Source organism: Perna viridis, chromosome 5, assembly GCF_037379345.1.
Source record: "Perna viridis isolate PV_CMFRI_1.1 ecotype Kerala chromosome 5, ASM3737934v1, whole genome shotgun sequence".
In the NCBI taxonomy this organism is placed as follows: domain Eukaryota; kingdom Metazoa; phylum Mollusca; class Bivalvia; order Mytilida; family Mytilidae; genus Perna; species Perna viridis.
The window spans coordinates 44,375,763-44,397,665 of NC_142449.1; the positions used below are offsets into that span (position 1 = coordinate 44,375,763).

General features: G+C 32.5%; 2 protein-coding genes across 2 annotated transcripts; both read right to left on the minus strand.

Annotated features, from left to right (window-relative positions):
- Positions 1 to 414: 414 nt before the first annotated feature.
- LOC148617867 (uncharacterized) lies at positions 415 to 2,596 on the minus strand. The gene is made up of 3 exons (XM_088581652.1): positions 2,285 to 2,596; positions 1,152 to 1,352; positions 415 to 703 (listed from the first exon to the last, which is right to left on the minus strand). The coding sequence occupies exons 1-3, from the start codon at positions 2,553 to 2,555 to the stop codon at positions 444 to 446; spliced, it is 732 nt and encodes a 243-aa protein (XP_088437778.1). The 5' UTR covers positions 2,556 to 2,596; the 3' UTR covers positions 415 to 443.
- A 7,597-nt stretch (positions 2,597 to 10,193) lies between these two features.
- LOC148617868 (DNA replication complex GINS protein PSF3-like) lies at positions 10,194 to 18,443 on the minus strand. The gene is made up of 3 exons (XM_088585481.1): positions 18,279 to 18,443; positions 13,683 to 13,957; positions 10,194 to 12,629 (listed from the first exon to the last, which is right to left on the minus strand). The coding sequence occupies exons 1-3, from the start codon at positions 18,376 to 18,378 to the stop codon at positions 12,396 to 12,398; spliced, it is 609 nt and encodes a 202-aa protein (XP_088441607.1). The 5' UTR covers positions 18,379 to 18,443; the 3' UTR covers positions 10,194 to 12,395.
- Between the last annotated feature and the right edge of the window lie 3,460 nt (positions 18,444 to 21,903).

Consider the following 21,903-nt stretch of genomic DNA (forward strand, 5'->3'; position numbering starts at 1 on the left):
GCATGAACATATACTTGCATAAAATATCTGTTACATACAGTACATAGACCTAATAGGTTTCGTTATAAACAACGACGTCTTTGCTGACTTATAAAGAACAGAGGTATTGACTGAGACCAGGCATGGAAAACAGACTGACACAACAGAGAACATAAAATAACTAGAATAATACGTACAAAGCAACAAAAATAAATTAGCAGCTCGGACTAAAAGCTGGGATCATGGACCAGGTGCAACGTTAGGGTAAGCGTCCTCTGCTTTTCTATAAACCTCGCCGAGCGGGGTATATAGAAAAGCAAATATATTTATTTCAATAAAAGGTCATGTGAAATAAAGATATGACAAAGGAGAAAAACTATTACAACAGTATTTGTCCATCAATTAAGTCGTATGTATCTGAATAGATAAATACATTAATTTTATGTGAAATTTGTTCTTGGTAATCAATGAATTTCACAGATAAAGCTATCTGTGGAATCGACCAGATCACGCCAAGCATAGTTGTACACGTTATTCGCTTGAATTACTAACCAATTTTGTCCCAAGCGGTCATCAGGCTGTCCTTCCATCCAGTTGAAGTATGTAATTACATCGCCGTTGTCGTAATACCAAGGTAAGGTATAGTTTTCTCGTGTCCCTTGAATTTTTATATACCCTTTGCTATATCTGTACGTCGTATTGGAAATATATCCTGAAGTATATGCTGAAATGTATTAAATTGCCTGACAATTACAGGAAGAATTTTTATAGACGTGGTTTTCTTTTTTTTAGATTCTTTTTTATGTTTTGTTTTTGTCTTTTGTTTTTTTTTTTGTTTTTGTTTTTTGTTTTGTTTTGTTTTGTTTTTGTTTTTTTTCTGGGTTTTTTTGTTGTTTTTTTTTTTGTTGTTTTCTGTTTGGTTTTTGTTTTTGTTTTTGTGGGGTATTTATCGTCTTAACAAGTAGTAAATACGTTGGACACAATAATACAAATAAATGTTAACCGGAAAACGCGGGCAAAACTAATTTTTATTCCAGTTTTTATATTAATGATTTTTTAACGCTTTCAAGAATATACATACTTTGAATTATTAAATATTGAATTGAATATACATGTATTGACTCTACCGAGAAAAAAAATCATTATTTAAGAACACTTTATAGACAATTTACCATCAAGTATGTTTCCCAAGCACTGCTGCTTTAATCCTCTGTCTATTCTTGCCAGCTCTCCGCCATTCAGGGCGCAACTTGTGGACGCATTAAGATACCGCATTTCTGTTTCATTAATATGGAAACAAAAGCATCCACAAAGGATATTCCACACTCCATCATAGGTTCCACAATTTATGTTATCTACTTGTACATGGCAGTCTTGAAAAAAAATAGTTTGGCAGTATTATTTTGGTCAAACCATATAAAACTGTGACAGCAAATGAGGAAGTATTTATAAAAAAATTATAGTATAAAAGGATGTAGGTTTTTCTCTTTAGCTTGGACAAATCTTTCGTTCACCAAATTTCTGATTATTTTTGGTTTTTTACATGACGTCTGAATTAAAACAAAGAACCTTCAAGAGTATGCCTAGTACTAAATATTTTGAGAGAATAACAAAAGGGATAAAATCATAAAAATGCCGAAATATTTCTAAATGGGAAAACTGTAGACCATATTTACAATTATATTGGTGTGAATACAACGTATACACCCATGTCAGGTCCATCGCAACTTAAAATTATCACATCGAGTATTAAAAATTAAAAAAATACATTTCTGTAGACATCCTCGGGTTGAAAATATACAATTAAGTAGCTGTCTTTGTAAGATTCATGCAAAATCTGAAAAATGTGATACACCTCAAAAAAGGCTACATATTTTTATTTTTGTAATTAAGTTGTTGTATAGGTCTATATTATGAAATGTGTAATTATTCATTCAAATCTAACTGTTCTTAAGAGAAAATCAACATTAAAAATCCAATAGATTCTATTGTATTTGAGTGTCATTTACAGAGTTATATCCCTTAATTTTGAATTCTACAGTGCATTCTATACAATTTGTATCTCCTATGAGCATGGGTTATACGAAAAACCAAATTTTAATTTCTGTTTACTGGTTTACTGAAGCATTTTAAACAAAATATCAAAAGTAAAAATTTGTAGGCTTTCCAACAATGTATCACATTTTGCGTGATTCTTCGCTGGAGAGCTACTTAATTTCTTAACTTTAATTTGTTGTTTATTTTTTCAATTTTGTTTCAGTACTCTTTAAAAAATATGGTAAAATCCTGCATCATTAGTGTATACCTTTGATCACGTGGTAGTATGACCAACCATTCTCTGTTTGTCTTGTAGTATTATAAACATTAGTAAAATCTCTTTCGAAGAATATACACTCCGTCGTGATAGTATTAAACTGAACCGAAATGCAGTTTGGTTCTCTAAGACATGCTGCCAGGCAGGTTATTCTATTTCTAATGGGAAATGACTTGTTGTTAATTTCGAGTATACGTTGGTCCGTAAAATCAGGATTTAGTACACTTTTTGATTTGATGATCTTCACTTTTGTTGAAACCATGACTATCGTGAATAAAAAAATGACTATACACGAAGCTTCCAGTGTCATAGTAAATCGGTTAATGCATATCCCTGATACTTTTCCCTTTTATATTCAGAAAAAAAAACGTCAATGCACGGTATTACAAGATCTTCAATAAATACTAATCGAAACCATAATGATAGATATAGAAAATCCAAATATTTTGGATGAAAGGAAGTATAAATTAAAACTGTTTTATTTGCTTCCATATATTAAAAATTTATTCTACATTATCTTGTAGCCTAAAATTATGATATTGAATTTCTAAATATTAAACTGAATAATTGCATTATTTCGTATACATGCATTTTTTTGCGGCAGGTTATGTTAGAAATTTGAAAATGACAATAAAGATAGTATTATTGAAGTTGTTTTAATCATTCGCATTTTCTTCAATTTATGGTAAACAAAGTCAAAGTTTGACATACAAACTAGGGTAAGACAAATAAAACGAGATTCAGAACGATCCATTACAATTATAGGCTAGTACAATCCGTGATCAGGACAACCCTGACAATGTAATTATTCTGTAATTGTTCTGGCTGAAGAACAATATGGAGGTTAGTACTGATCTCAACTACATTTAGTAGTTGTCTATATCGTGTTTACTAGAACAACGAAATATACGGAATTGCCATTGGTAGGTAAACATATGTGTATGCTAAATATAGATACAATTGACCAATTCTTACTAAGAAATATATGTTATTTCAGATAATTTTAATCTGAGGAATAGACACGTATAGGGCATCAAACTAAACTGATAAATAATATTGTTCTTCAGCAGTCGGTATTATCATATCAAAAGTAAGACAAATTCGATCTTTCCTTTAATTTTCGATTCTCTAAATAAATATATTTTCTCGGGAAAAATATTACGCAATGACAGTTGCTTGCTGAATATCTTACAAAAATGATTAGAAATTTTGATTGGCATCTTAACTTTGTTTTGATACATGTGAATTATTTCACCGTCTTTGCTTTTGATGTTAATATCTGCTGTCCCTCTCTCCAGTGGAAAAGTATTATTTTATCGCAATAGGGTTTTTTAGCCTCATCCTAGTTTATTTTTTTTCTTATCGGAATTATTTTATGTATAACGTATCTGAAGCAGATGCAAAGTCTTCTTTTCATTTTATTTTTTCTCAACACTTTCATCGTGAAGAAATAGATACTTTTAGTTTTTGTCATTTTTATATGTATTTTTGTATAAAAAGATGTTTTTCTTTTAATACCGAGTTTAACTTTCTGTAATGGACAAAATTCCATGCATTTGAATGGTAGTTTGTGACCCGTTCTCCTGGAACCATGGAGTTGCGTGACGAGACTTACACAAGTCAGTGTCGTTTTACCATGGTAAAGTATAATTTTTCGGTTTATTCCTAATTGTCCTGATTCCTTTTAAACGTTTCATAGTTTTTTATTGTCCGACACAAAAAGTTCTGATTGTTCCACGTGTATTTCCAGGTTGAAAATAGCTAAAAAAAACAAGTAAATTATTGTTTATTAAAACGACAAACAAGATTTTGCCCTAGTCAACAGATAATATTTATAAATTTGAACGTTTAAGATTATAACAAATTTGGCAACAAAATACATTTATATAAGTTTTAGAAATGCAAAAACATGCATATGCATGTACTCCTATAATATTCCTATTACCACCAATTAGCATTGATCGAAGGGATTAATTACCACTTGTATGCTTTAAGTTCAGAGAAGTTTTGAACAATTTTAAATATTTAGTTGATGTTTATATTGTTGCTTTTCTATATAGCTACCATGCTAGTGACTTGATATAAAACAAACTTTATATTTTTAATTATTTCATAATTTAAAATGAAAATTGAATTTCTTAATGTTTTCTGGTAGTATAAAAATACTAAAATTTCAATTACATTTCTATAGAACTTATTTAAGCCAATTATTTCCCCCTTGAAAGAAGTCTTTTGAAATTATGGTTTGTACTGTTACCATATATAGGTTTATGACAAAACTTAAAAAAAAAAATAATAATTTGCTCCTTCTGTACGATTTTGCAAGACGACAGAAAATGGTGCGTCAAGTAATAGGATTGATCTACCTTAAATAAGTTTATTTGTCAATTACATTATGTATGCATTAATCAAGTTTGCTAGATAGTGTAATGCATTCTTTTCATCACAAACATGTATAAGTCAAACTAACCATTCTCAATGAGGCATGCACCTTCATTTGTGAAAGTTCAAGAATCTCCTTTGTGGAACTGTTGAATTGTACCGGCAACTGTTTGGCTTCTTACCACAGTTAATTAAAAACGTCTGCTCAGGGGAAACGTTTTTAATTTTGGTTTGTCCGTACAACCAGGGTAAGAGACTTTTCCCAATTATTGAGCATTGCTTCTGAAACCACTTTGCCTTCAAAAGAATAAATACCATATGAAGTATTTATGTTTTAACATCTGCATTTAATTTCTAAAGTAAACACTTGAATAGTTCAAACAAATATGGTCTAGTTAAGATTTTTCAGAAAGACTTAGTCAGCTAATTTGAATTTCGGCATTTTTGTTGTAATTTTACAACAAATCATTAACATTTTAAGAAATAATAAACGACCCCAGTCTGACGATTCACAAATATCAATAGTTTATTACTTACCTAATCAAGTTAGAATTAAATGACCGCTATTTTTGCTTAGGACATTATACGACCAATTTCTCCAAACACAAAAAATATTAAGATTTGTAATTAAAAAAAAAAACACTTTATTTATATTCATGTTAAAAGATACAAGTCCCTGATAAAACAGGGAGCATGGACCAGGTGCACCGGTAGGGTAAGCGTCCTCTGCCTGCTTTTCTAGAAACACCCGCCGAGTTGCTCATAAAAAGTCAAGTCCGGGGAAGACGAAAGATGAAAGGAAAAAATATGACACGTTGAACAAATTAGTTTTCATGGTGCAGATGGATACATCGTAACGATCCACGAGTTCATGATGAAGACCATAAACTTTTGTAGCGATGACTTCAATCTTTTAGCAACATAACCCTGTTCCAGAAGCTTAGTTGTAAGAAGTCTAACGCGATACAAAAAGTCTGCGTAGTTACGGCAAGTTCTGGCCTAAATATGAGTTGCGATATGAATACTCCATAAGGAGGTGCTAAAGGAATGTTGCCACAGATGAAAGGAAAATTGACAATTCTGAATGAAAGGTCATCACGTTTGTCGTAAAGTTTGGCCGATAATTATCCTTTACCATCAATCTACATGTAGGTCAAGATATGAGGCTGACTTCACAGTGTCTGTATTATCTTTTATCTCAAGTACTTTGGGGGTAGAAATCCCCGAAACTGGAATTGTTTAAATAAAATACCCCATCTATATAGCGGAAACTAAGATTAAAGAATCTAACTAAACAATGTTCTTTTTTCCGGATCAGATCAGGTATAAATTCAGCCTCATAAGAGTGAAGGAATAGCTCAGAAAGTAGAGGAGCACAATTTGTTCCTATTGGAATGCCGATCGTTGGTTGTAAAACGCATCCACCACACTGGACAAATATGTTGTCGATCAAAATTTACGATCAAAAAATACTTAAGATATATATCCTATAGAAATGACTTTGAATAAAGCAAATATTGATAATAAAGTATGTCCGTATGTATTTTTCATTCCAAATTGTCGATTAAACGTTTTTAGATGGTGACGACCCCTTGTCATTAAGATATGGTATTTACCTATCAAAATTGGTTCGATTTGCTCGTATTTGTCGCAATTTTTCGAATTCTAACGAAAGAAATCTATGTAACCGAGAAAATTACATCAAGGCTTTCAATATCACAAGCTCATAAAAACATTCACAAGTTTGTTTTAACAAATACAAGGAATTTAATTTCGAATACAGGTGTACTTGTAAAGGATTATTACGTGCGGGTATCTCTCACTATCTGTTTTACGGTAATATTATACACAAAGCACGGAAAGCTCTATACTCGCCCAATAAGTTAACTAAACCGTTGAATAGTCTCGTTCGGAAGGGATATAGTTATGATATCATTGTCAAATCATTAATTGGTATTTTTATTAATTCGTGCATACAGTCTTTTTATATGTCAATAAATTGGTAATTTCATATTGGCCCTGTTATAGGTTTGAGGCCAATATGATTGACCGAAACCTATAACAGGGCCAAATTGCAATTACATATTTATTGACAATTTTATTAACCAACTCAACTAGATGATTTGTTGAAAAGTTGTTTTTGTTTTTTTACCAAGAACATGTAGGTTTAGTTGCATTAATCCTTTTTGTATAAAATGGAAGATTTGTTTGTGTTTCTGCAGCTTTTAGTACTGGTGATCATTCATTCATTCATTCATTTCTTTATTTCCCAAATATTGGGATTATGTAAACATAGATAGAATATATTTACACATAAGTTAACTACACATATAGAAAATAGTTACATGTATGTATGTAATATTATAAATGCAAAAATAAAGTCAACAAAAAGTATAGTATACACACATATCACATATATGTGTTGTGAGGTTGGGTGAAGTAAGAATATATAGAAAGCACACTGACAGGGGTAAAAAAAGAAAAAACAAAACAAACAAACAAACAAATAAAGCCCCAAGAAATGCTGACAATGTCACACCGTGACGCAACAAGAACGCAGTTCTTTATCTTAGGCTGCAGTGGCCCTTACAATGTGGGTATAACACGATCGTTGGAAGGAATTCAATTCACTTTTTCTGAGACTGTGGCTGTCTGTTTTCCGAACATAATGCACTACAGTGACTCGTCATCGCACTCACTCAATTCTATATAGAGTTCAAGTGGAAGATTCTCGATAAGTAATCCTACCAAATGTCGAGTAAAGGAGATTTAGTACAATCTATGCATGCACGAATCGTTATGTCATGAACAAATCTGCTGTATAATTTGCAAGGCTGAGTGTCTTTTGAGTGTATATGCGATCAGTTTTGCGATGAAAAATACATTATTCAGTTCCATACAGTTTGAGAAGTAAGACCATACTATAGCGACTGAGATTGAATTGTGTATCTGTTTAAAGCGAGAAAAATCGTCATGATCAGAAACTTTGTTATTCCAATCGGAATTGTGTCTTTGGTTTACTGCATTTTTCACTATTCGTTTCCATTCTAGTTTGCTTGGAAATGTCCGTCTGCTGGCGGTGTCAAACGACCGGAAGTCATGGTTTGGTCCATATTGGCTCCGTATAGATGTCCGCTTTGAATTCATATCAACTGGTTAGTTTTTGACATATTTTAACGTATTCTGGGTAGTTGGTTAATAAACTATGTTAATAAATATTTAATTTCATATTGGCCCTGTTATGGATTTCAGGTCTGTCATATTGGTCGAGGCAGTCGTATTGGTCCCGAGGGCCAATACGCCTGACGAGACCAGTATGATTGACCGGAAGTTGTGATGCCCGTATTGGCCCTGGTTTGAACCATATTGGCCCCATATAAATGCCCGGTTTGAATTCATATCAATTGGTCAGTTTTTGACATATGTATTTAAAAGCAGCTTTTGGCATGAAATGGATTGTGTCCTTATTGTATGACTTATGATGTATCGTGATTCTCAACCCCGCATGGGAAGAATTGGGATTTATTTTACATACGATGGAGACACTTTTTTGTCGATATAAACTTGTCAAGAGCTAGCATGTCAGCTAACTGCGAGTAGTCCTAAGTTTGTACATTTTTGTAATGTATATTCTATTTCTTTATTTCCGTTGTTTCAAGTGACTCAAACCTTTTTAAACTGATTTTAATGTGTGTTTAATTAAAGAGAGGATGTGACAACGCCCAAGTACTTTAATCCCACCGCATTTTTGCTCCTGTTCCTAGTCAGGAATATCTGGTCTTTGTACGTCTTGAATCGTTTTCACCTTCAGTTTATTTTTATGTTACTTGAGTATATAGTGGCAACAATTTCGCTGTACCTGTATATGATGATGTTTTGGGATACCTTTGACAGTAATGTTAGCTCGTCCTAATGTCCAACTTTTTTACTCTCGTGTGTCTATTATTTTAGCACACAATTTCGAAAGAATCGATATACTTCCAAATGCTGGAATTTTTAATCGACAACATATTTGTCCAGTGTGGTGGACGCGTTTTTCAACAAACGGTCAGCATTCCAATGGGAACAAATTGTGCTCCTCTACTTGCTGACCTATTCCTTCACTCTTATGAGGCTGACTTTATAGGTGGTCTGATCCGAAAGAAAGAATATCGTTTGGCTAGATCCTTTAATCTCAGTTTCCGCCATATAGATGACGTTTTATCTTTAAACAATCCTAATTTTGGGGATTTGATACATCGCATTTAGCCCAAAGAACTTGAGATAAAAGATACTACAGACACTGTGAGGTCAGCCTCATATCTTGACCTACACTTAGAAATCGATGGTAAAGGAAAACTATTGACCAAACTTTACGACAAACGTGATGACTTTTCATACAAAATTGTCAACTTTCCTTTCAACTGTGGCAACATCCTTTCAGCACCTGTGTATGGAGTATTCATATTACAACTCATATGTTATGACAGAACTTGCGAAGTCTACGCAGACTTTTTGTATCAAGCTAGAATTCTAACAAATAAACTACTGGAGCAGGGTTACATGTATGTTGCTACAATATTGAGGTCATCACTACAAAAGTTTTATGGTCGTCATCATGAACTCGTGGATCATTACGGTGTATCCATTTGCGCCATGAAAACTGATTTGTTCGATGTGTCAAAGTTGTCCTTTCCTCTGTCGGACTTGACTTTTTATGAGCAACTCGTAGGGTGTTTCTAGAAAAGCAGAGGACACTTACCCTACCGGTGCACTTGGTCCATGCTCCCAGTTTTTAGTGGAGTCCGAGTTGCTCATTTGCTTTTGTTACTTTGTATGTATGATTTTAGTTACTTTATGTTCTTTATGTATGTTGGTTTTCCATGTCTGGTCTTTGTCCCTGGATACCATTCTTTTGATTACCGCTATAACCTTGGTTCCCTTGATTATTCCTTCCGGTTACAACTTTTTTTGTTTTTTTTTGTTTTTTTTTTTTAAATATATTTACATTTCGTATTTTCCTCCTCTTTTAAAGTAAAAAAATTGGTCAATAGACACTTACACCTTTTCTTGAAATAAAATATGAGGTAAAAAGTATCAGAGTATAAATTACACATTACCTGAAAACTAAGGTGTCCCAAGTTATGATCAAGTGCATACTTGGCTATATATATATATATATATATATATATATATATATATATATATATATATATATATATATATATATATATATAAATAATGTACCTTTATGTATATAGCTCATGTCTCATTTTCAAATACACAAGCCCGTGCAAATTGGAATATAGATTCATTTTTACCCATTCCTCAAAACACAACCTCAGTCGTTCCAAAATGATAAAAAAATTATGTCTTACAAAACAATACATAGACATGGATAAGGGACTTGTATTACATGACAATTAAATCGGCAAAGTCTTGCTTAGTGTAATTCTAGCATTATCCAAGTTTGTTTCTAAATATAAGTAGACTGTTCAGGACTGCAATCTGACACCATTGTAGTACTACGAAAAAGAGATTCTATTTCATACCCCTTGAATTTTATTGTACTTGTTTCATACATTAAATATTTTCTACCTAGAAATATCCATAAAAAAAACTTGTCACAGCTAGATTACATTAAATCTTACCCTAAGGCAAAAAGATTACCCGCTAGTGCTTTGAGTAAATTTGATTCTTATAAAAGAACAGTTCGTGGTGCAAAGACTGTTACATGTAAATTCTTCGTAATGTAGTATAACTTGTTAGAGCTAAAACAACTACATCAACATAGCATTGTCCAAAATATGCATAAAAATTTATTATTCTTTCACCTACTAGTATATAGATATTCTAAGACAAGCTTTTACAGTACTTTTACATTAATAGAAAAGACAAGGTCATCCAAGTAAACTATCTTCCATTTAAAAAGTGGGAGAAACGTACCACTTGCTTTTATAGCCGCTAAAATTAAGATTTTCAACATGCGAGCTTAAGGGAGCATGATAAAATCTTAATTTTACCAGAGAGAGTTGAGATATAATTAAAATCAAAAATTGGTTGAAGGAGAATCGTTTATCCTATGAAACCTGTAGGAAACTAGGAAATGTAAACGGGCGAAAAAACTGGCAGAAATCTAATGACCACTCAGTCGTTAAAAGTCACGTGCATTTTCAATCATGGCTAAGAATGGGAGAAACTCATTCACACATGGGTTGCCCTTAATGTCCTTATGCGAGCTAATGCTAATATTAAAAACTCGGCCCATGTATGAATGAGCATAATACCATAAACCCATGACTTATTTCTTAGTTAAGCACTGTGTAAATTTTGAATAATATTGATTCAGAACTTATTTGAGTTACAGATAACACGAAGTAGGTACATGTATTATCCGTAACTTAAAAGTGGCGCAATATGACAAAGTTAAACAAGCATAAAATGAGGAAAATAAAGTACTAAAATTCTCCATAATAACTTAACAGGTGCATTTCTTCACTGTAGTTACATGTACATGTATAAACACTTTACAATGTTTGAATAATATTGGTTCAGTAATTTTTTTGGTTACAGATTACACAAAATAGGTACCCATAAGGTAATATAACAAGAATTAACATAAATGTACATTTCTGTACATGTAGTGAGAATGTCAAAGAGACAACAACCCCAGCGGGATGAAAAAATGTCAATTCAAGGCAACATGACAGACATATATGTACCTAGCCCAGAAGCTAAATGTACTAGACCTGCATCATCCTCAGGTGGTGCCATTAAAGAAACAAACTGAAATGTTTGGTAGTTAGGCAAAATTTTTTTATTGAAAGTTTTTGACTAATTTCTTTTGGAGAAACATTCTGACTTAAATAGTAATTGTCAAAAAATTGCAAAAAAAAATTATGGGGTAGGCACAAAATATTAGAGTAAGGAGGGATAGGGAAACATGGGTATTCTTTAAGGCCTCATAAAAACAGAAGCAATTCTCAACAGTTAGCCAATTTCCAAGTTGTCTGTCTAATGAACTGACAATGCAACAGCTCACCCATTAGATCAAGTCAGTAAAAAGTTACATTAACAAAGTCTGTTAAACCTGATTTTCTCAAGTATTGCAAAAATTGGATAGTGAGATTTACTTCCAGATGATACATTTACATGTAACTACAAATGTAATTGCAATACAATTAAAACTTGTAACCATATACATGTACTAATTTCTCAAAACAAAAAAATTGCAAAAACTGCATTTACATGTCACTATATACATGTAGTACTGTGAAAGTACTATTGTTTGTGGGGTATAAATTTTCATGGTTTTCATGAGTAGGCAAAACCATGAAATTTGGTTCCCATCAAAAAGGAGAATACCATCAATGTGTAAACTGAAAACATCAAAACCACGAATTTGAGAATCCATGAACTTGTGTACCTTCCCTTATCCATGAAAACTGGTATCCATGAATTAAAGTACATGTACTTTCACAGTAACCAATCCTATAAACATGTACATGTAACAGGTTCATACATATACATGTATTCTGTAAAGAGGGTTCCAGACTAATATTTGACAAATATTGCCCAAAAATGCAGATATCCACTAATCTTCAAAACAAAAGAGGAGTTCCAACTTATTAGAGACCTCTGGATCCGGCAATGTAAATAATAGCACACACTTAAATCTGAATTTACAGCATTGAAATTCCTAAATTCCTTTTAAAAAAATGTTCGGTTTGTCCACACACAATCAAGAATCATCTATCAAGGCCCTCTTTCTCTTTCTATGACTCCTGACCATTTCTGATGTTGTCAATTTTTCAGTTTGTCTAGTTTCCCATCTTTGGAAATCATTCAGTCCTATTTGACCTGCTTTAAATAAAGCCTTTTCTGTTTCATCAAGTTTTTGTGTTAGTCTGGATGTGTCTTCATTATAAGCATTCTGAGATGAGTCCATGATTTTTCTCATTCTTGTTTGAAAGCACTGCAAAGAACACAAAAAAAACTTTCAAATTTATGTACACGTAGTTCTATTTTTAGCATTAGTTTAGCAAATAAAGAATCTGCAGACATACATGTACATGTACTTGGAAAAAATGGTTCAATGAGATTAACAATCTGACTATACAGTGAAGTAAGTAAGCCTACCTGAGTACCTGTACTACATGTATACACATACATGTACATGTACATGTTTTTGGTATGTTCATGAAAAATTCAAAATCATATCACCCCATGACAAAGTCCAATTATTAATTGGATAAGTAATTGGAAGGAGTGAATAACCAAAATATGATCACCAGTGCCGAACAACGCCTAGATTTAACAAGTGTGCGGAACTTGTTCCACCCAGGAGTTAAATCTTACTGCATTCTTGGCATGAGTGATCATATTTTGGTTATTCACGATAAGCAATTGATTATCCTATGTATTATATGTATATAGATTTCCTCAATTATTCGTTGCTACATAATAAATATATATTTTCAACATAAATTTCAAATTTTCTGAAGGCGGATTAAGATCAAAGTTGTGACGTTTTGGTGGGAGAAAGTTTGAGAGTTAAATTACCAAATTTATTTCACAGTGTGAATTATCGAAATTTATTTCACTGGGAACATTGGATAAAACGCTGCTATCTATATACATGTAATAATACATTATCTACAGCATAGTTTATCATACTTTATAAACATACTCATGTACAGAACACAATTGTGTAATTTTTATGTCAAATACAATGTATTGTTATTGAATCATATATGGTTGTATTGTTATTGTGTCCTTAGCAGGCCAATGATTTGATTCTAATAAATCTTAAACTTTGAACTTTGTAATTTACAATGGAATCAATGCAATCCAGGCATCAATTTCACAAAAAGTCATAAGTGTAGAGTTGACCATAAGTAATGATGTCACAACAGAAAACAGTAATGTGATGTCATAATTTAGGATCAATTTCACACTTAAGACATTTTGTGAAATTGATGCTGGACTGTTTATTAAATACATTGTACGTGAGTATAAATTACCTTACCTTTATCAAACTTTTAGCAACATCAGCTGATTCTGGAAGTTCAAATTTCAACAGCTGTGAGCCATAACTATAGTAGTATGGGCCAAGTTTATGTAAATCAACAACATTTGCATCTGCAGTTAATATCTCTCGATAGCCTTCTCTATATTGTCTTGGCATTTCTACACTAATAATATGACGCTTTCTACTACACAAAGCTCTAGCCATCCAGAGAGGAAACTCTAACTTGGTCCCTGGTTGTAAATCATCACCTGTAGAACTACTGTCAAGGTAACCTAAAATAATAAGATAAAAATTTTTTGAATTAATTAACCTTTTTGGAAAGGAACAGATATGGTGAAATGCAATAAATGTACATGTTCCATAGAAAAACCTTTATAAAACATACATGTACATTTGTAATTTTGTACATGTACAAATGTATTATGTACATGTACACTACTATCAACCAAAATTTTAATTTCTCCACTCTTCACAGTGGAGTCACTCATGTCCTCCACTGTGACTCCACCAAAGTAGTAACCACGATAAAATTGCCAAATTTCAATAGTTTTCAATATTTTTTTCTACCCTTTACAGAAATGTTATTAAACTACTAGAACCATAAAATATATCTTGGCATAAAGACAGGAGAATTCAATTACAGACAATGTTGGAAATGGTGACTCCACTGTGGAGAGTGAAGACACTGTGATTCCACTAAAAATATTTCCACTGTGGAGAGTGGAGAAATTAGAATTTGTGTTGACAGTAGTGTCCATGTAGTACAAACTACAATGTACATGTACATAACTTGCATAAAAATCAATCAACAGCAACAAACGTCAAATTTAATCTGTAACTTCTCATTGTAAGACTACATACAAAATACATTGCATAAAATCAATTAGTAAAAGCATTACAAAAAAAAGTGTGGAAAACCAAATTCACTGCAATTTTCTAAGCCCATAACTTCCATAAAAATCACTCAACCATAACCAAATTCAAACTTAATCTGTAGCTTCTCATAGTTAGACTACATACAAAAGATAAAATCAAATGGTAAAAGCATTACAAAAAAAGTGTGGAAAACTAAATTCACTGCAATTTTTCTAAGTCCATGGCCCATAACTTATGTAAAAATCATTCAACCATTACCAAAGTCAAACTTAATCTGTAACTCTTCATAATAAGGCAACATACCAAAAACAAACTTATTTGGTGAAAGCATTACAAAAAAATGTGGAAAACATGGATGGATGGATGGACACACAGACGGATGGATGCCTGGCATTTCCATGACCCCTACTAAGCTCTGTGGGGGATAAAAATGTACAATGTACTGTAATGTATACTTTAGCCTTGAGGTTTGTTGTATCACTTTGTCCCTTTAAAATGGCTTTTTCAAGACTCTTTCCTCCTGTGAATACATAGCTTTTTAACCGAAATCTCCAATCTACTCCTTGCCTTGGTGTTATATTTCTGGCAGACTGAACAGAAGTATTCCTTCTCAGTGACAATTAACCAAGTCTTGTCTGTATTTGTTCTCACTGGCATGTCAGATTCCCTGTTTAGACAGCTTTTTTCAACATTCCTCATTACAATCAGTTAGAATTTTCTGTATTTTATCATCTTCAACATTACATTTTCCTCATTTGATGAAGGAAAACATAAACTTTGGCAGTTGGCCATCTTTGTCAATGAAAACAAATAGGGAGGTGCAATTAAATTATGAAATATGATGGTGTGAACAGAATAAATCTAGAATTGTCAAAAATTTACCAACCACCTTGTTACATATAAGGCTTGTTGGAAGATAAAGTGGACGAACCAGAAAAAAGGTGGTCAGCAAACCCGCCTTAAATGACAAATGGAAAACACTGATGAAGGGCAACAATGTAGGATATGACACAATCTGTTGCTGCTTTAAAACTTTGCTTGAGTTTGATATATGTTTAGTTAATTTTGTATGTATATGTACATGTACAACTTTACTGTGAAACTACTCGTAGTTCATGCCCAAAATTTAAGACAAAACATCTAACAGATCACTGCTACAATGTATTTTGCTTTCAAAAATGACCTACATGTATCATGCATCAATTTGCACTGAGGAATAAAATTTTGGTGAGCAGACTGGCTAGAATTGTTTCTGTCTTGAAAATGGAAATCTACTCTTTGATCACCAGTACATACACTACTGTCAACACAAATTTTAATTTCTCTACTCTCTACAGTAGAGATATTATGAGTGGAGTCACACAGTAACTACTCCTGTCTTTATACCAAGGTACATTTGTATATTTAATGATTCTAGCAGTAACATTTTCAGTTATGGACAGAAAAAAATATTGAAAAGTAATGAAATGGAACAATTTTATCCTAGTTTTTACGTTTGTGGATTCCACTGTGGAGAGTGGAGAAATTAAAATTTTGGTTGACAGTAGTGTACATGTACATGTATTTCTATCTTTTGTCGTTTTCAAAAACTCAGTCATGTCCATCAAGCTTACGTTTTTTTCTGTTTTGTTTACATGTACTGACTAGGCCATATTTAAAAGAATGTTAGCTTCTGAAACTGACCAGGCAGGCAGGCATTTTTTTTTTCATATACATATATAAATTGTTTAAAACACTTATGAAAGAGGAGATTGGGGCACCAATAGAAATATTACACATTGAAATGCAAAGGATTGAAAAATAAACAAATACACTCATTCTTGAATTGAGACAAATGATCTGAAACAACATGTCAAAATGTATTGAACATTCAATGCAATGACTTTCATGACTACAAATATGTTGATAACTTAAGACATTTAATGAGTTTAAAACAAACTCCTACATGTATTTTATAACAACATACATGTGTAAAACATTCAACTGTAAGAGCTATGAAAGACAATCATTCTGGTGTCAGCAGAGTATTTATGAACATTATTACATTTTTGTAAAATGAAAAATTAATTATGAGAAATATTCTTCCTTGGAATTCATACCGTGACAACAAATTCTTAATGTTACTTTGTTAGAACATCATGTTGATAACTATTTCAATGTCTCAGGGCATGTATCCTACCTAACAGATGGAACCAGTGGTAACATGAAGAATGTGAGGATCTAAAACCATTAGTCACTTTTCATATGAAAAATAATAAAGTATTACTCCAGAAACAGGTGTTTTATTTATATCAAGGACTTTATCATACATGTTCTATGCTCATGTACATGTAATCCCTATGTTGTTACAAGACAGAAGTCATCACTACAGAAGTTTTATGGTCGTCATCATGAACTCGTGGATCATTATGATGTATCCATCTGTGCCATGAAAACTGATTTATTCAACGGGTCAGTGTTTTCCTTTCCTTGTTTGTCTACTCCAGACTTGACTTTTTATGAGCAACTCATTTTTAGTGGAGTCCAAGTTGCTCATTTGCTTTTGTTACTTTGTATGTATGATTTTAGTTACATGTACTTTAAGTTCTTTGTTGTGTATGTCTGTTTTCCATGTCTGGTCTTTGTCCCTGGATTACATTCTTTTGATTAATGCTATAACCTCGTTCTCTTGATTACTCTTTTAAATCATGTTGACCTGCGTCCTTTGTGGTCTAAATAAATTTATCTTTAAAAAAATTTTATTTTTCATATATATAAATTTTCAACAAACTTGATTCTTTTTTCAAGTAATAAAATTTCTAGCTAAGTACCAAGGACCATAAATTGTGTCCCTTTTTAATTACAGTGATAGCAAGCACTGTGAAGCGGTGTGAACTCTAAGGTTATTATGTGTACTTTCTAAATTTCTCTTAAGGTTCCCCAATATACCAACAAAAAAAAAGTCATGTCCTGGAAGTACATGTAACAAAAAGTGACTGTCCTTATGGAGAAAATTCATCATTTCCTTCAATCAAACAAATAAAAAAATATAGGTTAAGATCATGTGTCCGTAAAAATATATTCATCTGGTAGTTTCCAAATCTTTTTCTATTTTCTACTTAAATTTAAAGAAGTGATTGTGATGTTTTTAAAAACTGCAGGAAACACATGATCGTGGATGTACGTACGTGTATCTCCATTGTTCCACTGTTGCTGTTGTCAAGAACCTAACCCGCCTTGAAAAAAAATATAACTCCGATTGTATTATCCAAATCGAACCATAGCTTTTCTAAGATAGGAAAGGCAATCACTGTCTTGCAGTCAGTTGCGTCTGAATTTTGTTTACGTCACATGATGTGTAAAATTTTCCCACAATCCGTGGAGAACTGTAATTTTCCCGGTATCAGTTCAGATTGATATGACCGGCCAAAATTGAAAAGGATGTTGCTAGAGATGCTCTTAAGGGTTAAAAATGTGAAGTATTGCGAAATGCTATAAAGTTATCAACCATTTTGAAAACAATGGGAAAAGGGAGTATGGGGTTGGGATTTTAGAAAAAAACATCTTTTTTCTTCAAGTCACTCATTCATTGAAAAAAAAAGCTCCCCCGGTATTTAACAGGGCAGTTTTTTTTCAAATAAAAATAATGATTTTGCTTGCTTCTTAGATATAAATAAAAAATATTGCACTTGTGAAGCAAATATTTTCATTCAACCCCCCGTTAACGTTATAACTTGCCTAATCGATAAATTGGAAGTTCTACTTTGCAAGGAAGTCTCTCTTGTGTTGACAATATGTCACTAATACTAAAATAATCGTCCACATTTTCGTTGCTCATTGCTTTGTTGTTGTCCCTACTTCAAAAAGTCCGCCTTTCCGTTTTTTTTTTCCATTTCCGGTTGCATCAAAAAATCAAAACTATTTTCGAGTAAATAATGAGGAACGAAAAAAATTACAAACAAGAAAGAAATGCTGTAACTAATTTTACTTCAAAAGTAGATCTACAATAGCATTAAATGTTAAATGGATATCGTTCAGCCATGAATATATATAAATGAAAATGTATAGGCAAATGAATATAAAATGCTTAATCTATCATGTGTTCTCGGATGAATTCTTAGTTTTGGCCCTTTCTAAGGGTCTCATTAATTGCCAACAAGAAGCGTCAAGAAGCGACAAGAAATTGATTTAGCGACAAGAAACTTGAATTAGCGACAAGAAACATTGAATTAGCGACAGGAAACTAAAACAATACCGACAAGAGGAAATAGACTATATTTATTTGCTGTTTGAATAATAAAAAAGATGAAAAAAAGTATTTTTTTTAATATGAGAACTGAAAATGGAGAAGATTGTAAGAAGTTATATTAAAAAAAAAAACTTTTGTACATGCATAGTTGATATGAATTTGCCATGTAAGGTTTAAAATACAAAAGTTAGTGACAAAAGAATGAAGAGGTTTTGATTGTTTGAGCTAAATAAATTTTGTGACTTTAATAGTAAAGTTATCTATCTGTATATATCAAAATTTCCAATGCTATATTTTATTGTGGTTTGTGTGTAATACACGTGCTTAAAGTTAACCAAAGTTCCAAAATGATTGTTGTGTTTGTTTTTTGTTTTTTGTTTTTTGTTTTTGTTTGTTTGTTTTTTTTTTAATTTATTTTTGTTTCGTTTAAAATGAAGTAGACGAGTTCAAAAATTTTGCGGCACGTGTTTCGAATCGCATCTACCCAAAAGAATTTGAGATAAAGGATACTACAGACACTGTGAAGTCAGCCTCATATCTTGACCTACACTTAGATTTCGATGGTAAAGGAAAACTATTGACCAAACTTTACGACAAACGTAATAACATTTCATTCAGAATGGTCAACTTTCCTTTCATCTGTGGCAACATCCCTTTGGCTCCTGCGTATGGAGTGTTCATATCACAACTCATACGTTATGCCAGAGCTTGCCGAAACTACGCAGACTTTTTGTATCGCGCTAGAACTATAACGAATAGGCTTCTGGAACAGGGTTATGTTGCTACAAGATCGAAGTAATCACTACAGAAGTTTTATGGTCGTCATCATGAACTCGTGGATCGTTATGGTGTATCCATCAGCACCATGAAAACTGATTTATTCAACGGGTCATAGTTTTCCTTTCTTCGTTTGTCTCCCCCGGACTTGACTTTTTATGAGCAACTCGGCGTGTGTTTCTAGAAAAGCAGAGGACGCTTACCCTATCGGTGCACCTGGTCCATGCTCCTAGTTTTTAGTGGAGTCCGAGTTGCTCATTTAATTTTGTTACTTTGTATGTATGATTTTAGTTACTTTATGTTCTTTGTTGTGTATGTCTGTTTTCCATGTCTGGTCTTTGTCCCTGGAATACATTCTTTTGATTACCGCTATAACCTTGGTTCCCAAGATTACTCTTTCGACTATTGAAGTGTCACCAGTAACGCCTTGTAAAAAAATAGCGGAATAATTGCATAATAATTTTATTGTGGTTTTTGCGTTATGTACGTGCTTAAAGTTGACCTAAGTTCCAAAATGATTGTTGTTGTATTTTTTTTTTTTTTTTTTTTCAATTTCATTTTTTTTCAATTTTAAAGGACCAAACTATTTCTTCGGATTTTCTTTGTTTTATCAATTTGTAATTTTTAATTTAGATATTGAAGTAACTTGTGTTTAATAATTTTTATTTTATTTTTGTTAGTCTCATCTGGAGCGCCTTACCAATTTGGAATAGGTATAAAACAAAACCAAAAAAAGAACACATTTTCGTTGAATTTTAAAGTATACTAATAAAGATAAGCATTGAATTTTACCCAAATCATTTTCGTGTTAAAATTTGCGAATATCATTTATGAATTTTCTAAATTTGTATATTTTCCTTTTGTCATGAGATTTTTCATTTATTATTATTTACATATAAACATATATACAACATTCACTGACTGTGTTGAAGGGTGCAGGAGTTGTATTTGTCACATCCATTTTCTCGTACTAATGAAGCTTTTGCTTCTTAACTGGGTGTGTTTTTGCCGACCTTATGCGTTTCCTCTGGCCATGCTTTCTGGCGCAAACACTTGTTTTGGGAATCACCAGTTCCCCATCAGTAGATGTTATAACATTGCTTGATGTCTTCACATCCTTTCCGCCACAACACATAAATTTTTGCAACAGAGCCAATATATTCGGCAACTGCTTTAGATATTGTGTCATTTGAATGACCAGGCATTTTCTCGAACCAACTTATTCTCTTCTGGTATTGCTTATCCCTTTTCGGGGATGCGTAGTAACGCTTTAGCACAAATAAATTAGAAACGTCTGGTTGAGGTTCTAAAGAAATAAATTCTTTTTATTATTTCTTTGCAATAAAGGCCATTCTTTTTGACACATGACTGAAGAGTGCCGTCAACTTTTCGTACATAATATGTAGTTTTGATGGATGCTGTTTTGGAATCCCATGTTCCACAATCATCCCAATACTCCATTTTCTTTGATTGCGCTCTCTTATTTATGTTTGCCTATGATCTAGCACAAAATAGACATTTTTTTTGACAATGCCAGGAATTGTTTGATGAGTAGCATTCTTATTCTCCAGCGTATCAGTGAGATTCTCTGTCAAAAATTTATGATTTGATAAAGCGTGCCCTTTATCTTCAACCGACCCTGAATTTGATTTATTGTTTGGCGTCGATATATTTAAATCAATGTCTTCCGACAAATTTGGGTCAATGTCTACTGACATATTTATGTTTTGCTCAATGTCTATTGACATATTTGGTTCAATATCTACTGATATATTTGGTTTTACTTTACTTATTTTTCTGGTCCGTGGCTTCATAAATTATGATGCTAAAAAAAATTATTACGGCCAATCTTATTTTTAATTTTTACATCAAAAGAATCAGTGTGTTTGATTCTGAAGGTTACAACAACAATTCTAGCTACAAAAACTCTTGATTGTGAGATCAAAGGGTGAGTGGCTTCTTTTAGGTAATTAATATCATAACTACCTCAATTAACAATTTAACGACACACGTGCCGGGGAAAGCCCACGTGCCACCATAAATCAGTGATTAACACCTTGCTGACTGGCGCGTGGATGAATGTCATAATCAATCCGATTGGCTGATAAAGAGTAATCAAGGGAACCAAGGTTATAGCGGTAATCAAAAGAATGCAATCCAGGGACAAAGACCAGACAAGGAAAACAGACATACACAACAAAGAACATAAAGCAACTAAAATCATACATACAAAGTAACAAAAGTAAATGAGCAACTCGGACTCCACCAAAAACTGATGTGCGTAAATATACAAATCTATCGGAATTTAGAATGATCTAGAATCCTGACATATCTGCA

Excerpts from the sequence above, each read along its gene's own strand:
- LOC148617867 (XM_088581652.1), bottom strand. The coding sequence starts at position 2,555 with ATGGTTTCAACAAAAGTGAAGATCATCAAATCAAAAAGTGTACTAAAT. Across the intron at positions 1,353-2,284 it reads ATACTACCACGTGATCAAAG|ACTGCCATGTACAAGTAGAT; the intron begins GTATACACTAAT and ends TTTTTTTTCAAG. Across the intron at positions 704-1,151 it reads CTTGGGAAACATACTTGATG|CATATACTTCAGGATATATT; the intron begins GTAAATTGTCTA and ends AATACATTTCAG.
- LOC148617868 (XM_088585481.1), bottom strand. The coding sequence starts at position 18,378 with ATGAGCAACGAAAATGTGGACGATTATTTTAGTATTAGTGACATATTG. Across the intron at positions 13,958-18,278 it reads ACTTCCAATTTATCGATTAG|GTTACCTTGACAGTAGTTCT; the intron begins GCAAGTTATAAC and ends TTATTATTTTAG. Across the intron at positions 12,630-13,682 it reads TTGCTAAAAGTTTGATAAAG|TGCTTTCAAACAAGAATGAG; the intron begins GTAAGGTAATTT and ends TGTTCTTTGCAG.